General features: G+C 35.2%; 1 protein-coding gene across 1 annotated transcript; it reads right to left on the bottom strand.

The window, feature by feature from the left end:
• Positions 1–497: 497 nt before the first annotated feature.
• On the bottom strand, positions 498–13,753 carry LOC127808381 (integrin-linked protein kinase 1). Its single transcript, XM_052346903.1, has 12 exons — positions 13,256–13,753; positions 9,488–9,562; positions 9,272–9,367; positions 7,886–7,971; positions 7,368–7,488; positions 5,447–5,526; positions 3,919–3,981; positions 3,636–3,754; positions 3,220–3,305; positions 2,245–2,366; positions 1,456–1,567; positions 498–875 (listed from the first exon to the last, which is right to left on the bottom strand). The coding sequence occupies exons 1-12, from the start codon at positions 13,568–13,570 to the stop codon at positions 774–776; spliced, it is 1,377 nt and encodes a 458-aa protein (XP_052202863.1). The 5' UTR covers positions 13,571–13,753; the 3' UTR covers positions 498–773.
• Positions 13,754–16,432: the final 2,679 nt, after the last annotated feature.

Consider the following 16,432-nt stretch of genomic DNA (forward strand, 5'->3'; position numbering starts at 1 on the left):
TTCAAGATGTGTTTTCTATTTTTATAGATAAAGTTAACATAATTAAAAAAAACCCACAATAATTAGCTACAATAAGAAATATTACTTCAGTAATTATATAAAAAAATTCATTAAGGATATAATAATTTTTTTTATAATCAATACATTGCAAAATAAGACATTAATTTAAATTGCTTATCTATTAATTGCACGTGCATTATATATGACGTCTCTTATGTATTTTGGCTAACCCAAAAGACTTACGTGAGAAGCCCTCTCACGTAAGCCACATGTGCGGGGCCCACTACAAGCACCCTAAAAAAATAAAAATTAAAAGAGACCAGACTTTTATCCAACAAGACTCAACACACCATCTATCCATCTAAAATAATTTCAACTCTTTTGCTTTTAAACCTATAAACTATATAACAAATGACCATCCAACCAACCGAAAAACAAAACATCCCTCTAACCGTGCTAATGTGAAAATATTTTGTAAATGGTACTTGGTAGGCACATTTCCTCGCAAAACATTCTATCAAATTTAACAATGAAACTACATTCAAAAGGGTACATATAAACAGTCCATTTTGGCAATAAATGGCAGGTTAGGTGGTGTTCTCACTCCTCAGCAGTAGAATGCAGAGCTGAGGTTGAAGAACCAGGAACAAATGGCCCATAAGGAAAAAGCCAAAACAAAGCACAGCTTCCTAATTGCATACACAAATTTCTTTACTCCCATGGAGAGTTGATTTTGGAATCTTGTCTATTTATAGGTGCCAGAAATAGTCTATTTATATGCTTCTGGTGGAACGAGTTGAATGGTCGCGGCTACTTACACTACCACCATCATCTTTCTTCCACATGTTCTCAAACTGAAAGCATTTCATTTGAACCTGAATCGCAAGTCCATCCATGTACCAGAGTCAGATATCACAACATATATTTGAAGAGGCAAAGAACATGCAACTGGGAAATCCCACCCCAATGGAACCATCCATCTAGAAAAGAACCAATTTCCAAATTCCTGAGATTGCGTTTAGGATGGGCAACTTGACTCTGCCATTTGTCATTTGAAATTTTAAATTTTAAATCCATTGTTTGGTTATATAATTGTTGGAAACATTGGGATTTGAATTCAACTCCACCCTAGATTTGGACTCAAGAAATGTAAGGATTTGAAATGGCACCTGCTGTAGGTGTCATTTCAAATTACAAAATTTCAAATGACATGATTTAAAATCCCTCTTATCAACATCTTCCTAAAAACTTTGCAAAGCTTGTACAAAGTCTATATTCCAACAATTGGGTTGGCAATTTCTGTCATTTGACTTCTACGTCTACATTTTTTAACTTCCATCATGGTGGTGGGTGCACCATTTGTTTTGCACTTGCATATATAGATGAGAGAAACTTGATCCCACTTATGAAAACTGAGGAAGGTAAGAAATAAAGCATGAGAAAGAGAGGAGAAACCTTCCAATGCTTTTTTTGGCCAATCCTGTTATAAATGGTCTCCAACCTAACAATTACTTGTCGAAATGTCAGTCTCTTGGCTGGGTCATCATTCCAGCACTCCTCAATCAACCTGTAACAGAAATATAGGATCAAGACTTTTCTGCCTCAAGCAGGTTTGGATTGTTTCTATTGACTTCCATTGGCAGTCAAAGGGGAAACGAGATTTACTAAAAGGATGAGAAGTAAGTTAATAGATTAAAACTAACAACCACGATGAGCAGGAATTATTGACCCAACATTTTTTCTAACATCTGAGGAAGCATTCACAAGGCTGTCTAAGAAGTATGATAAGATACTACTGTACAAACCATCAGAAACAAAAATGCTGTGAATCCTTTTAAGAAAATCCATTTTTTTGACTAAAAAATTGACAATAATCTCATATAAAGGAGAATCAGCACTATTTTTTAATTTTGCTTCGGGTCACATGCATCAAATTTCCTAGTTAACAAGAAGATTATCCAGGAACAACATATTATATGTCAAACTCCTTCACTCGAGTTGTTTAAAGAACAAAACATTTTAGTCAGAGAATGATCAGATGCAAATGAATAAATAATACCAGTGTGCCAATAATCATCAAATATGAAGATGTTAAAATCTGTTTTTGATGATAATAAATAGTAAAGGCTGCTATAACATGTCACACATAAAATCTGTGCCACAAGAAATTAAGAGAATAATAACAGATAGAGGAAGAACTTTCAAGTACAACAACAAACATTCAAGGGGAAATATAGGGCATACTCTTTAAGTCCATGGGCATAATGCTTAGCTGGAGCTTTGAATGGAGGTCGCTTATTCACTGCATATGCTTTATGAACTTCATTTTCTTGCTTTGCAGAAAACGGCAGACTGCCTTCAATCATCTAAATTGCAGCCCATAACAACTGTTAATAGGGATTTTATGATATCTGAAATTTGCCAAAAGCATAAGCTAAACATTCACAAAGATTCAATCACTAGTATGTAGAAAATACTTCATGAAATTTCCCAAAGATTCAATCACTAGTATGTGGAAAATACTTCACTTTTCATTTGCTTTGCATTTTCTTCTGTACAGATTAGACCTGACAATGTTTAACATGTAAGATTACCATATAAATCCTACAACCAGAAAGAAAGAACAAGTGGGAAGCATGCAAGGAGCTATTCATGAAAGAGTGCCAAAAGGCAGGTATGGATAATGAAGAACTGTCACCGCCAATTTTAGGGAAATTGGTATTCCAATTATACACCAGTCATTTTGTTTTAAAAAGCAACATCCATAAATCAGCCTCTACAGAATTGTCAAAATAAGGGGACCATAAATCACTAGAGTTGTCACATTATTGTAATAAGAAGCCGGTAGTAACTAAATCAGGCATAGAACACCGCCCACCCCCACAACCCAAAAAATGGGTAGTGTTTGATGGACTCTTCTAGCTTACATTGCATATCTAGACAAGGGCATGGGATATGCATCCAATTATACACAGCCAAATCAGATTTTCAAATAGCCTAACCTTTAATAACATTTGGAGGAAAAGAAACATATATTGATGGTAAGGAAAAATTTCATTTCTCAAACTGGGTGGAGAGATATGAATCTCATTTTTTTTCTGAGTTCAATTTAATTTCATTTGTGTTACTTCATAAAACAATACTTTTGTAAAGTATTATGCAAGAGGCATTAACATTTTAATGTTTAGAACCTGCGCCCATGTAGCCAGAAACCTTTACCTCTTGTAAGATAAGAGCAAATGAAAAAACATCCACTTTGGTATCATATTCTTCATTTCTGAAAACCTCTGGGGCCACATATCTGCCTGTTCATAGCATCTTAGAGTTAGTATACCAGACAGAATTCTGTCTAGCCCAGTCAATTAGCAAAAGTCGGACTAATGTAGTCACTTGGACAGAAATTCAAACAGTAGCTGTGATAGCAAGGAATTATCAAAATACAGTTAAACAAAAATAAAAGGAATATTTCTACTGTTTAGACAGCCAAAGATATTGATTCCAGAAACGTGTAAGAACTAGTGAACAAACATAAACATCCACAGTTCATTGCAAATACATAAACTTATATGTAGAATTTAATCATGAAATATATTGCGGGATGTTCATTGCAAATACATAAATATCAGGACACTCACAAGAAACGTCTTGACAGGTCAAGGGTCTATCTTCTTCAAATCCACTGGTTACTTTTAGCAGCTTGCTAACTCCAAAGTCTGCCACTTTCAGATGCCCGGAATCATCCCGCAATATATTTCTGTTATCTTACTCAAACAATATAAGAAAGTGTATCTGTTTTCAGGCACTAAATAAGTGAAATATGGGAATCACTCTTCAATGTTCCATTGAACAGTAGAACTTATTGCAAGAACCATTATTGTCAACAAGTGGAAAGTATCAAGCTAAAACAAGAAAACTTACGAAGGCTCGAGGTCACGGTGAATTATTGGTTCGGGTTTATGCTCATGCAAGTAATTCATTCCCCTGAAGAAATTACCAAAATGATACAAGTTAAAGTGATGTAATGAAATGGTCAATTAGCACACTGTCTTGTAGGCAACACCACGGACAAGTAATCAAGTATACCAATGAGATTCTCAACAAAAATAGTGAAGATGAATATGACAAGGAAGAAGAAGAAGAAGAGATCCATGACCAAGGGGCATCCTTAGTGCACAAGTAATTGGATGCCTGTATAATACACACACACACACTAGTTGCCTATTGAGATTTGAGAATCAAAATTCTAGACAAAATGTAGAGTAAATTGGGCAGCTAATTACGAACATAATTTTACATATTCAACAATAAAGGTATTCTTAGGTTTCAAAAGTTTGGCAAGCTTCACATACCATGTCAAGGTCTTTTAACTCTTAATAGTAGATAGATAGATAGATAAAAACTAATCATGTAATATTCATGAATAACAACAACAATCACAAGCCTTGATCCCATTAGGTGGGGTTATCTACACAAATCCTAGATCTCCGACCATCTATATCTATAGTCATTTCCTTATGTAATATTTATGAATAACAACAAAAGATAGTGACAAGCTTTAATCAAATAATCACTATCAGGTATGTCATATGGCGTGTATAACTAGAACGTGATGTGTCCCATTAGTTATCATTACCAATATTAACAAAAAAGAAAGAAAATGACAAATAAACTTCTATCAAATCATCACCTTCAAACATGCCATATGGCAAGTTTAATACATATTTTGTGTGTCCCGTTAATCAACAATACTAGACACTCTACATGGGGTGTCTAAATGTAGGGTTCTGTCTCAAATAGGCATGTGTTAGACTAGTGTCAAATGCAACATGGGATCCATTTTGAAGTATTCCTCCTTTATACTTGTATGTATTTATCAAAGTATACAAAGAATAAATAGCAACCTCTAGCTTAATAGGACAAGAGCAAGAAAACATAGCAACCCCGTGTAGAAGCCTCAACAAGTGACCTTTTTTAGTGTATAACATGGTAAGTTACACTCATCTTCTCCCCAGGAATACAACATCACAACCACTACATGGGGTTGGTTACATGAATTCTAACTCTTTAATCATCTTTATACATGGTCATTATCTTCTACAAGGCCATCATATCTCACGTCGTGTCTAATAGTTTTCCACCAAATTTTCTTTGTTCCTCCTCTCCTCTTTTGCTACAAACTTCTTCCAATCATTTAATCACCTCACAAGTGCATCTAATGGTCTTTTTCCTAAGCAAAGTAATCAAAGTTTTCAAAAATTCTTGAAGTTTCTATCTTTAAGGAGACTTCTAAAATGTAAACAGCTTGTCCATCTTTAAGCAATGAATGATGATAAAATTTAATTAGAAAATGGAAAAAAGCATCAATATGAGATAAGATCTAACTAGACCTTCTAAAGAAGGCATGTTAGCGAAAATAAAGTTCAAAACATAAAATAGCATAATGAACCTTGCAATATCCAGTGCAAATCTCACAGCTTTTGCAGGTTTTAAGGCTCCTCTTCTCTTCAAATATGCACAAAGATCGCCCTAAAATACACAAAGTGGTAGATGTTAAAGGATCTACAGGTACAAAATAAACTTTGACATGAAATATGCATAAACAAAAACAACTTATAGTATACTGTAATTCATCATAGTTGCAATGATGTTTCTCAATAGCTTTTAGTGTTTTGAGTCCATAATATATAGGTGGATATCATAATTCAATTCCTCTTACCCTTAGTTGTTTCTTTACATGTTAACAATTAAATTTGCCAGTTTTGTATAATAGGTCAAGAAAAAAATGCTGAACAACCAGCAACCAAGTTCCTTTTCATGGAACAGATCATAAGGTAGCTCCACACCAACCTCACCCCTCACAGAAGAAAAAAATAAAAAAGTGTGTGTGTTTGTGTGTGTGTGTGAGAGAGAGAGACAGACAGACAGACAGACAGAGACAGAGACAGAGACAGACAGACAGACAGAGAGAACCAATCAGCATTCTAAATAAAAGAAAAAAAATCATCACAAGACCAGAAAGATTAGAAGTAACTTGTACGAGTGTATGCATACAAGTCTACATATGTTCCCTAAGCAAATTTCCAAGTATAAGATGAGTTTGTAGCAACTATCAGAGTTTTAGTCCCAATAATCAAATTAAATGAAAGCAAGGCAAAGAAGACTTAGTCTAAACAAATAACCTCTTCTTAAAAAAAAAAAAAAATCAAGTAATCTTTTATCCATTTCAGTTGCATTCCCTTAATAATCTTGAAATAGGTAGCATTTTCCATGTAAAATCTTCACATTCGCATGCAGTAATAGAGTACCAAGATAGATTAGTAAAATCATCTCATAAAAAAATGAAAACATTTCTCAGCGTCAAAGTAATCTCCAGTCAAAGACAGAATTCATATTTACAAAGATCTACCCTCTCTTTGCAAGGTCTGAGGACTTTGTATACATAGTAGATACATCCTGCAAGATCTTCGGATGTAACAAGAAGATCAATGGTCAATAGGGATGAATTACTTTACAAATAGAGAATGGAAACAAGTAACACAGGGCAGAAGAAGCCTACACAATCTTCACTATAGGGAAATCAGGACATCTTCTTCATAACTATCAATATGCCAATATTCTAACAAGACAAAAAAATACAAGCACCTCCAATTATATGTCAAATCTCAGATCTGACAATAGGGAATTCTCAATTGCCGAGAGGAATTGAGAAGAGGAGAATTGGGAATTTAGGGGGAAAAGACGAGAGGAAAGAGAGAGAGAATTTCAGCAATGAGAGGGAAGAGAAAGAGAGGGAAACTGATTTCCAATTTCATTCAACATGTGGGGGTAGGCGTAGATCAGCTGTACTTATACTGATCTATAGACTAGATTGGGGGCCAAAAACGGTTATCCCATCCCACTTGCCTTACAACTTGCCATAGGACATGCTGGAACATTCCTCCAGTTATGCCAATACACGTGGCTTATTTAATCAAGGCCTATCAGCCTATTACATAAGGCTCAACAGCCTGCTAACGTGACATTATATTGAAGGAATTATATCCCTCATACAAAATGAGGGACAGAAGGAGAACAAGAGAAAGCTTCCATTGACAGGAAAACCACCTTGATAAGAAGATTAGGTACATGATCAAAATTTGAAGTTAGAAGGTTGAATATAATAAACATACAAGATTTTAGAAAGGACAATGCAGAGAAAGAAGAACAGAAATCATCAGAAACCTTACTGACAGCTTTTCAAAGGATTTATGTCCCAAAACAAACAGTATATGCATATCAACCATCCAAGGAGCAGGAAATCAACAAAATGCGTGTAGATCATCAAGTGAAACATAATATGAAATGAGTAATTATAAAATGATGTTGACCTTTGGTAAATATTCTGTCACAATCATCATTGGCGCGCTCTGAGTTACAGCACCCAGAAATTGGACAACATTTGGATGTCGTATCTTTTGAAGCAATGCAAGCTCATCTCTAAAAGCCCTCCTATTAAAGAAAATAAAAGTCAACAATTTATTAGCTTGATAACAAATCACTTTAGTCCCAAAAGCTTAAGTTGTTAGGTAATGATTTTAACAAATGTACCCATACGCATGTGAGATAGACAGGAAGAAACTAAATCAAGTTGCCCAACTAGAAACAGAACAAAAGTATGCAACACATTGAAATAAATGGATCAAACACATTTAATGAGAATTGAAACTCCAGGAAGGAAAGCTTTGATACCATGTTCAATTAATGCCCACCAAAAAAAAATAAGAACTGGAATCTATCAAGCTATTGCATATCAAGCTATTGAACAAAAGACAACAGCAAAAGAATGAAAGGAAATTCAGAAAATAACTTTATAACCAAATGAGTTTCAAGCACGTGGACAACTCACACTTTTTCCTCATCAGCAGTCACTTCCTCCCCAAGCTTTTTCACAGCAACTTTTATTCCTCGCCATGATGCAATACAATAGGTTCCCTGAGATGCATTTCATATTAAAATTTAAAATTGATGAATGACAACTTTCAAAGCAACAAAAGAAGAAAAGTGAAGCTGCATGTTACCTACAGCAGATAGTAAAATCAACAACTGTGAGAACTAAAAGAAAAACCTTTAACAATAGCATGAAACTACACCAGGTTTCCTTATGCCAATCTCATATATAAATACACCACTAATTTGAAGCTGATTAAAACTAGCAAGCACAGCATCCTTTTAGCATCATGGACTGATCCAAGCATGACAGCCTCAATCCCTTGGTTCACCTCATCATTTGTTTAACCTTCAATTTTTAAATATTTCAAGCTGCTCATTGTAACATATCTTACCCAAAAGTGCTAGTTGAAGATGACTATTGGATTCATGGGATAAAGTAACATAACCAGGACTTGCCCAATAGACCACCAATGTGGGAATGGGTCATTACAAACTCCCCTCTGGATTCGTAACATCCTCACTAAGCAAAAAATCCATATCTCAATCAATCCAACCTAAAGCAGTCCCAAAACACTTTCCTAGCCCACACCAGTTTTGTAGCAGTCGAGAGTTGGATTCCAATACCACTTGTAACACCACAAGTCCTCACCCAAAAGTGCTACTTGAAGGCAATTATTGGATTCATGAGATCAAGTAATATACTCAAAACCTCCACATTAGACTATCCATGTGGGATGGGGTCATGACACTCATGCTTCCTCATGAAGTTCTAACCCTAATAACATCTTACAAGAACTTGTCAATCAATTATAGCCTTGCTTCTAACATCAAAAGTTTGCTAATATCAGTGGATGATATTCTCCATATTCAAGAAATTGAATCAACTACATTGGTTCAGTTAAGCTTATTCACTTAGATGAGTTAAACTATTAAAGATATTAACTTCCTTAAGCAAAGAGATAACATTAAGTAGGAAGATAATATGTAAATGCAATATTATCTTCTAACCAGTCAAAAAAATATGAAAATAGCAGATGCTTTGGTGACTATCTGATAACTCTGACTTATAAAGTACATCATTGTTAGCATATCCTTTACAAATCGGCAACACAAGGATTTCCATCATGTGTTCAACTAATCTAATCCACCAAATTGAAGTACTAATAAATTCCAGAAGAACCGAGCAATAAACAAGAACAAGGCAACAACATTTAGTTTCAGAAGGAAGAAAGAATTGGTGCAACAAGATTCCCCAAGCAGAACACAACAACAAGAACAGCAGAGAGAATAAAAAATCAACACTTAGTTGCAGTGCCTCAAATACACAAGAATGGTAAATTACCTTAGTTATGTCAACACTATTTGTAAAGTCAATTTCCTTTGAATCAATTTCGTATTCTGGGACTTGACGAGCATTGTTGACATGCATTGGCGCCCTCTTAGTTGTGAGTTGTATTGGGAAAAAGAAGACCAAAAAACGAGGAACATCAAACAAAGGTCAATGAGCACCATATTAGAAAACTTTAGACCAGTAGTATAACCAGTATATGGGGCATACCAGAGGCTTTGCACCATGTTTCTCCAAAAGTTTAATCATATCATGATTTTTATAATGTATAGCATCTGCAAGAGGCTGTTCACAACATTAGATTATAAATATAACATACAGACAACTACAAGAAGAAAAAACCAAAAAAGATTTAGCATCAAGATGTTAGTGTAACAAAAGGACATAATGCATAGGATAAAAGAGAGAAAGGAGGGAGGGGATGGCACAGGCAGTTGTGAAAGGATTAAAAGTTTGATTGTTCAGCCAAAATACTTATATAAACCATCCATCAAAGGGAAAGTCTACCTAATACATATACTATGTTATTTTCCCAAATTCAGCAGAAATACATCTTCCCAAAAATTTTGCAAAAATTACCTCTAGCTTGTTACTTATCATTTTTTCCCCTCATGGTTCTAGAGATATAAACTTTTAATATGATATAAAGAGAAGAAACGAATTGCACCCACATCATGAATGTATACCATGCACACAAATATAAACTTAAATACAGAGAAGGGAGAAAGAAAGAAAGAAAAAACATGTGTAGACACTCATACCCACGTAACTACATTGGCACACTTCAGAGCCATGCACATTATACATACCCATAAACATCTGATATGGTTGTATAGTCTCCAAATTAGAACGAAAAGATCTTCCAGAAATAATTGCAAAATAAAAAATAAAATAAAATAAAAACATTTGTTTCCTTCAAATATCAATTTTCATTTTTTAAGGTCCAAGAAATACCTCAAAAATAGCCCCCAAAAAAGCATGCCAAAGCACATCCACAATGTTAAGTTTTTATTTTGATTCAAATTATTTGATAAATAATTGTATATTATCAGCTTATTTTTCTTGTATGGGTGACATGTGGCATCAGGTCAATGTTTCATTGGTTGGTTTATTTCTGACCATTGATTTATTTAGTCCTATGATCTAACGGCTGCTGATGATTTCCCCTTTATATATAAAGCTGTTTTTTCTTCCATTTGGTGAGAGAGACAAGTTTCAGCGAAGAGAAGAAGAAACCCTAAGATCAGAACCCTAACCCTAAAGATTTGTATCAATTCTTTCTGATATTGGACTGGGCTCTGAGAGAGCTAGACAATTGTGAGAGTGCTGGGAATCGTTCAGGGGATTGAGCTTGTGCTCTGTTTCGTTGTCGTATTCGATATTGTAAGTTGATTCTGTTTTCTTGTTGCTTTCGCACTTTCTGATTTCGTTGTAATCGATGTAAATCTCTGTAAATCCATTGCTATTCTTTTAGTGGATTGACTAGGGGCAAAACTTCTGCTGTAAGTAGGATCCATTTACGGATCCAAACACGTAAAACTGTTGTTGTTGTGATTGTGTGTGTTGTGGCAGCGTGCGTTTTTCTAGTTCTACGTTTTGGTTTTATGTTTGGTTCTTGGTTCCATTGTGGTCTTTGTGTGTTGGTTGTTTGCAGGAATAACAAGTGGTATCAAAGCCACCACCAAGAACTCAAGATTCAAGGGTGTTCCGAGTAAAGATCAAGACACAACCAAGGACAAAAACAGAAGATGGGATCCACAAAGGTGGAGCGTGAGAAATTTGACGGCCACAAAGATTTCAACATGTGGCGCAAGAAGATGAGGGCTATCCTAGTCCAACAGAGGTGTGCAAAGGCCTTGAATGAAAAAGAGATGCCGGCCACCTTGACTCCAAAAGAGAGGGAAGACATGAAAGAGATTGCGTACAGTCTAATCATCCTAAACTTGGCAGATAATGTTCTCACATAGGTAAATGAGGAGGACACGGCTGCAAAGGTATGGCTCAAACTCAAGTCGCTTTACATGACAAAAAACATTGTCAAACAAAATATATTTGAAAGAACAGTTGTTTGGATTCAAAATGGATCCCTCTAAATCTTTGGAAGAAAACCTAGATGCCTTCAAAGTAATTACAATAGGTTTGGCTAATATAGACAAGAAGATATCTGATGAAAATCAGGCTATTCTTCTCCTAAACTCTCTGCCATAATCTTATAAAGATTTGAAAACAGCCATAAAGTATGGCAGGGAATCATTATCTTTAGAAGATGTTTTGGTAGCCTTAAGGTCAAGAGACCTTGAAACCAAGAAAGAAAGAAAATCCAGTATTGCTGAAGGACTGTATAACAACAACAACAATAACATATCCAGCCTTTATCCCACTATGTAGGGTTGGCTACATGAATTCTAAACTTCCATGTATTTATGTCTTTTGTCATATCTTCATTTAGGCCCTTGCACTTCATATCAAACTTGTTTCTCTCAAAGTCTTCTTGGATCTACCTCTACCTCTTTTTTTGACTAATTGTTCCATTTCATCAACTCTCCTCACAGGAGCGTCTCTTGGCCTTCTTCTCACATGACCAAACTATTTTAATCTAATCTCTCTCATCTTCTCCTCGATTGACACTACTCATACCTTATTACGAATAAGCTCATTTCTAATTTTATTTTTTCTTGTATGGCCGCACATCCATCTTAGCATCCTCATCTCCACTATGTTCGTCTTTTACTCATGCTGGTATTTGACTGCCCAACATTCTGAGTCATACAATAAAACTAGTCTTATAGTTGTCCTATAGAATTTTCCTTTCAGTTTTAATGGGATTTTACCATCACATAACAACCTTGATGCATTTCTCCATTTTAGCCAACCTACCTTAATTCTATGCATGACATCCTTGTGAATTTCTCTATCTTTTTGAATCACTGATCCCAAATATCGAAAATGGTATTTTCTTTGTATGATTTGGTCTTCCAATTTTATTATAACATCCTCCACTCTTGCATTCTTACTAAATTTACATTTCATATATTCTATTTTCCTTCTACTTAATTTAAATCCCTTAGATTCTAAATTGTTTCTCCACAACTCAAGTTTAGTGTTCACTCCCTCTTTTGTTTCATCTACCAACACTATGTCATCTGTAAATAGCATACATCATAGCACGTCTGTCTGAATGTGTTTAATGAGTTCATCCATTACTAAAGCAAATAAGTATGGACTTAGTGCAAAACTTTGGTGCAGTCCCATTGTAATTTTAAATGGTTCAGTATTCCTTCTGCATGTTTTGACTCTTGTCTTTGCACCGTAATACATGTTCTTAAGGACTTGTATATAGGCTATTCGGACTCCTTTTTTCTCTAAAACCCTCCATAATACTTCTCTAGGCCTTTTCTAGATCTATAATTACCATATGCAGGTCCTTCTGATGATCCCGATACCTTTCCATTAGGCGCTTCAGTAGGTATATAATTTCCATTGTTGACCTACCAGACATGAAACCAAACTGATTTTCCGACTGATAAAACTTTTATCATTAGATATTAATAAATTATATATAATTATTAAAAAATATATATTAATCTATTGCTAATCTTTTAGTGGATTGACTAGGGGCAAAACCTCTGTCGTGAGTAGGATCCATTTACGAATCCAAACACGTAAAACTGTTGTTGTGATTGTGTGTGTGCTGGCGTTGTAAGTTTTTCTGGTTCTTTGTTTTGGTTTTTCGTTTGGTTCTTGGTTCTGTTGTGGTCTTTGTGTGTTGGTTGTTTGCAGGAATAACACACAACCACCATGAAAACTATCCAGACAAATAAAAACTAATCGTGGAACCGAATTACATAATGTTTTTTGCTAGTCGAACTACACATAATTACATTTGCTTTTATACACATGTATAAGAACTAAAATTCAGACAGTTCAAGGCCTGTGCATAGTACACACATGAGAACAGCTTGGAAGAGCGTGCCTTACCGTGCTTCCCCAGCGATCCCTGGGATCAACTTCGGCGCCGTTTTCGAGCAACAACTTAGCAACTTCGTTTAAGCCCTGGCAGGCGGCGACGTGGAGTGCCGTACGGTCGTCAATATCCCGGAAATTGACATCGGTGCCGGATTCCAACATCTCCTTGATCCCTTCCAAATCCCCCTCATTTGCCAGGTACATCAGCCTCAAACTCGGATCGATCTTCACCGAATCTCCACCGTTTCCGTCATCGTCACGGCCGCGGTCCGGCGCCATCGAAGACTGCTTCCCCAACGTGAATCTCGGCGTCGTCATCAAATCCATCGCCAAAATCTCAACAAAGTTGGAAGACTATTGATGCCACAGCGAGAGAGAGAGAGAGACGCGTAAGGGATTTGCCGATTTGGGACAGAGTCGTTTGAAGTTTCAGCAGAAGGAGAAGAAGAAGACGGTGGACTGCGGACAGGGCTGTGTAAAAAGGAGTACTCGGTTTGATGCTCCAACTATTTTCGGACTCAAGCTGAAATTAAGGCGACTTGTATTTTAAAGTAAACCAAATTAAATAATAGTTTAAAATTTAGCAATATTTTAAATCACATAAAATTAGGAATGCCAGCATTACTTTTTTTTTAAGGGAAATTCTATTCAGAACCCGAAAATTTACTCTTTAAAACCCACGTCCCATCAAAATTTTCAATAATTTTAATATACCTCTTTTACCCCCACAACCCATAGCAAACTCTCTTCTCCGATCACCTCTCATCCCCAGCCATCACCTAAATATATAAATACACACTCACACACACTTATATATATATATATACACACAGCATAGCCGCGGCCATGGCAGCCGCGACCATGCAACCCAGCACACACACACATATACACTCACACACCTATACAAATATATATACACACTCACACACACATATATATACAAGTTCCATGGCCGCAGCCATGACAGCTGCGACCATGGAAACCCTCGCACCTCGCGGTGCGGGGGTTTCTGCAATCCCCGCACCGCGAGGTGCGGGAGTTTTTGAAATCCCCGCACCTCGCGGTGCGGGGGTTTCAGCAACTCCCGCACCGTGAGGTGCGGGGATTTATAAAATCTCCGCACCTCGCGATGCGGGGAATCAAGCCTTCCCCGACTGCTGGGAAGGCTTGATTAAATTTGTTTTATTTTAATTAAATTTATTTTATTTTATTTATTTTATTTAAATTAAATTTGTTTATTATAATAAAATAAAATAAAAAATAATATAAATAAATAAATTCTAAATATCTGTATTTTAAGTAATTATAAATTAACTAATTTTAAATTTTAAATCATTGTAATTAAGTGTTGAATTTTTAATACTTAAAAAAATTTAATAAGATAAATTTAAATATATATATATCTTTACCTAATTCAATAAGATAAATTTAAAAATCCTATCATCATTTAAAATATATTCTTTTTAAATATATGTAATTATAAAAAAAATATATTTTAAATGATGATAAAATTTTTAGATATGTGTATCTTCAAGTAATTTAATAAGATAAATTAATTAATTTTAAATTCTTTTAAGTATTAAAAATTCAACACTATGATTTAAAATTTAAAATTAGTTAAATTATAATTACTTAAAATGTAGAAATTTAAAAATTATTTATTTGTATTATTTTTTAATTTTATTTTATTATAATAAAAATTTTAATTAAAATAAAAATAAAAAAATATAAAAAGTCTTCCCGACTGCTGGCAGTCGGGAAAACCTAGCTTTCCCAACTGTTGGCAGTCGGGGAAACCTGACTTTCCCAACTGCTAGCAGTCGGGGATTTCAACAATCCCCGCACCTCGCGGTGCGGGGGTTGCTGAAACTCCCGCACCGCGAGGTGCGGGAATTGTTGAAATCCCCGCACCTCGCGGTGCGGGGGTTGCTGAAACTCCCGCACCGCGAGGTGTGGGAATTGTTAAAATCCCCGCACCTCGCGGTGCGGGGGGTTGCAAACTCCCGCACCGCGAGGTGCGGAGATTGCTGAAATCCCCGCACCTCACGGTGCGGGGTTGCTGAAAACCTCCACACCGCGAGGTGCGGAGGTTTTTATGGCCGCGGCTACCATGGCCGCGGCCATGCTTTTGTGTGTGTGAGTATGTGTATATATATATGTGTGTGTGTGTGTGCTGAGTTGCTGTGTGTGTATATATATATATGGGTGTGTGTGTGAGCTTGCTAGTTGCATGGCCACGACTGTTATGGCTGCGGCCATGCTCTGTATATATATATATATATGTATGTGTTTGTGTGTGTATATGATGTAGAAGGGAAAGAGAGATGCGAGATGATGGTCGGTGATGAGAGGTGATCGGAGAAGAAGGTTGGCCGTGGGTGTGGGGGGGGATAAAATAGGTATTTTAAAATTATTAGAAATTTTGATAAGACGCGGGTTATGAAGAGTAATTTTTCGGGTTCGCGATAGAATTTCCCTTTTTTTAAATACTCTCTTTTTAAGAAAATAAAATAAATATCAATATCTTCACAAATAATCTTAGAATAAACATTATAAAATGAATGAATTTTAAAGTAATAAACACGTGTAGTTATATTAAAATTCCTATATGCCATAAATTTAAATTTTATTTTATTGTGATTTTAAAAAAAAATAAATCGAATCACAACAATTAAACTAAGTAATTTAGTTAAAGATTATAATTATTATACCAAATTATGTTGACAAAGCTACTCGATAAATTCTTAATTAATATAACTGAAAGATAGATATATAAAATATATATTTACAAAAGAATAAAAAAAAACTATATTGTAATACTTTTTCATAACAAATATAATGATTCACTTTTTATCATTCCTTCTTATCTGGATTGTATCTTAAAAGGATATTGTATAACAAAAATCTTAGAAGAATATTATATTATGTGACCTACCAATGAGGGGATTTTTTTCAAAATAAGACAACTTCTATGTAGATATTTGTATATTTTAATACTGCAACTGGCAAATTATTCCTCCAACCCACCACCAATATCACATCACATGTTAGATTATGTTTGTGTTTTCTAAAATAGTATAATTTCTCTTGTAGTTAACTAAATATAAAAATTAATTATTTTATTTTTTATTTAAATAATTTATTCTCCCTTTCTCACTCCTCCTTAGCATATCCCACTCTATCTTCTCT

The sequence above is a fragment of the Diospyros lotus genome, chromosome 8, assembly GCF_014633365.1.
Source record: "Diospyros lotus cultivar Yz01 chromosome 8, ASM1463336v1, whole genome shotgun sequence".
Lineage (NCBI taxonomy): Eukaryota > Viridiplantae > Streptophyta > Magnoliopsida > Ericales > Ebenaceae > Diospyros > Diospyros lotus.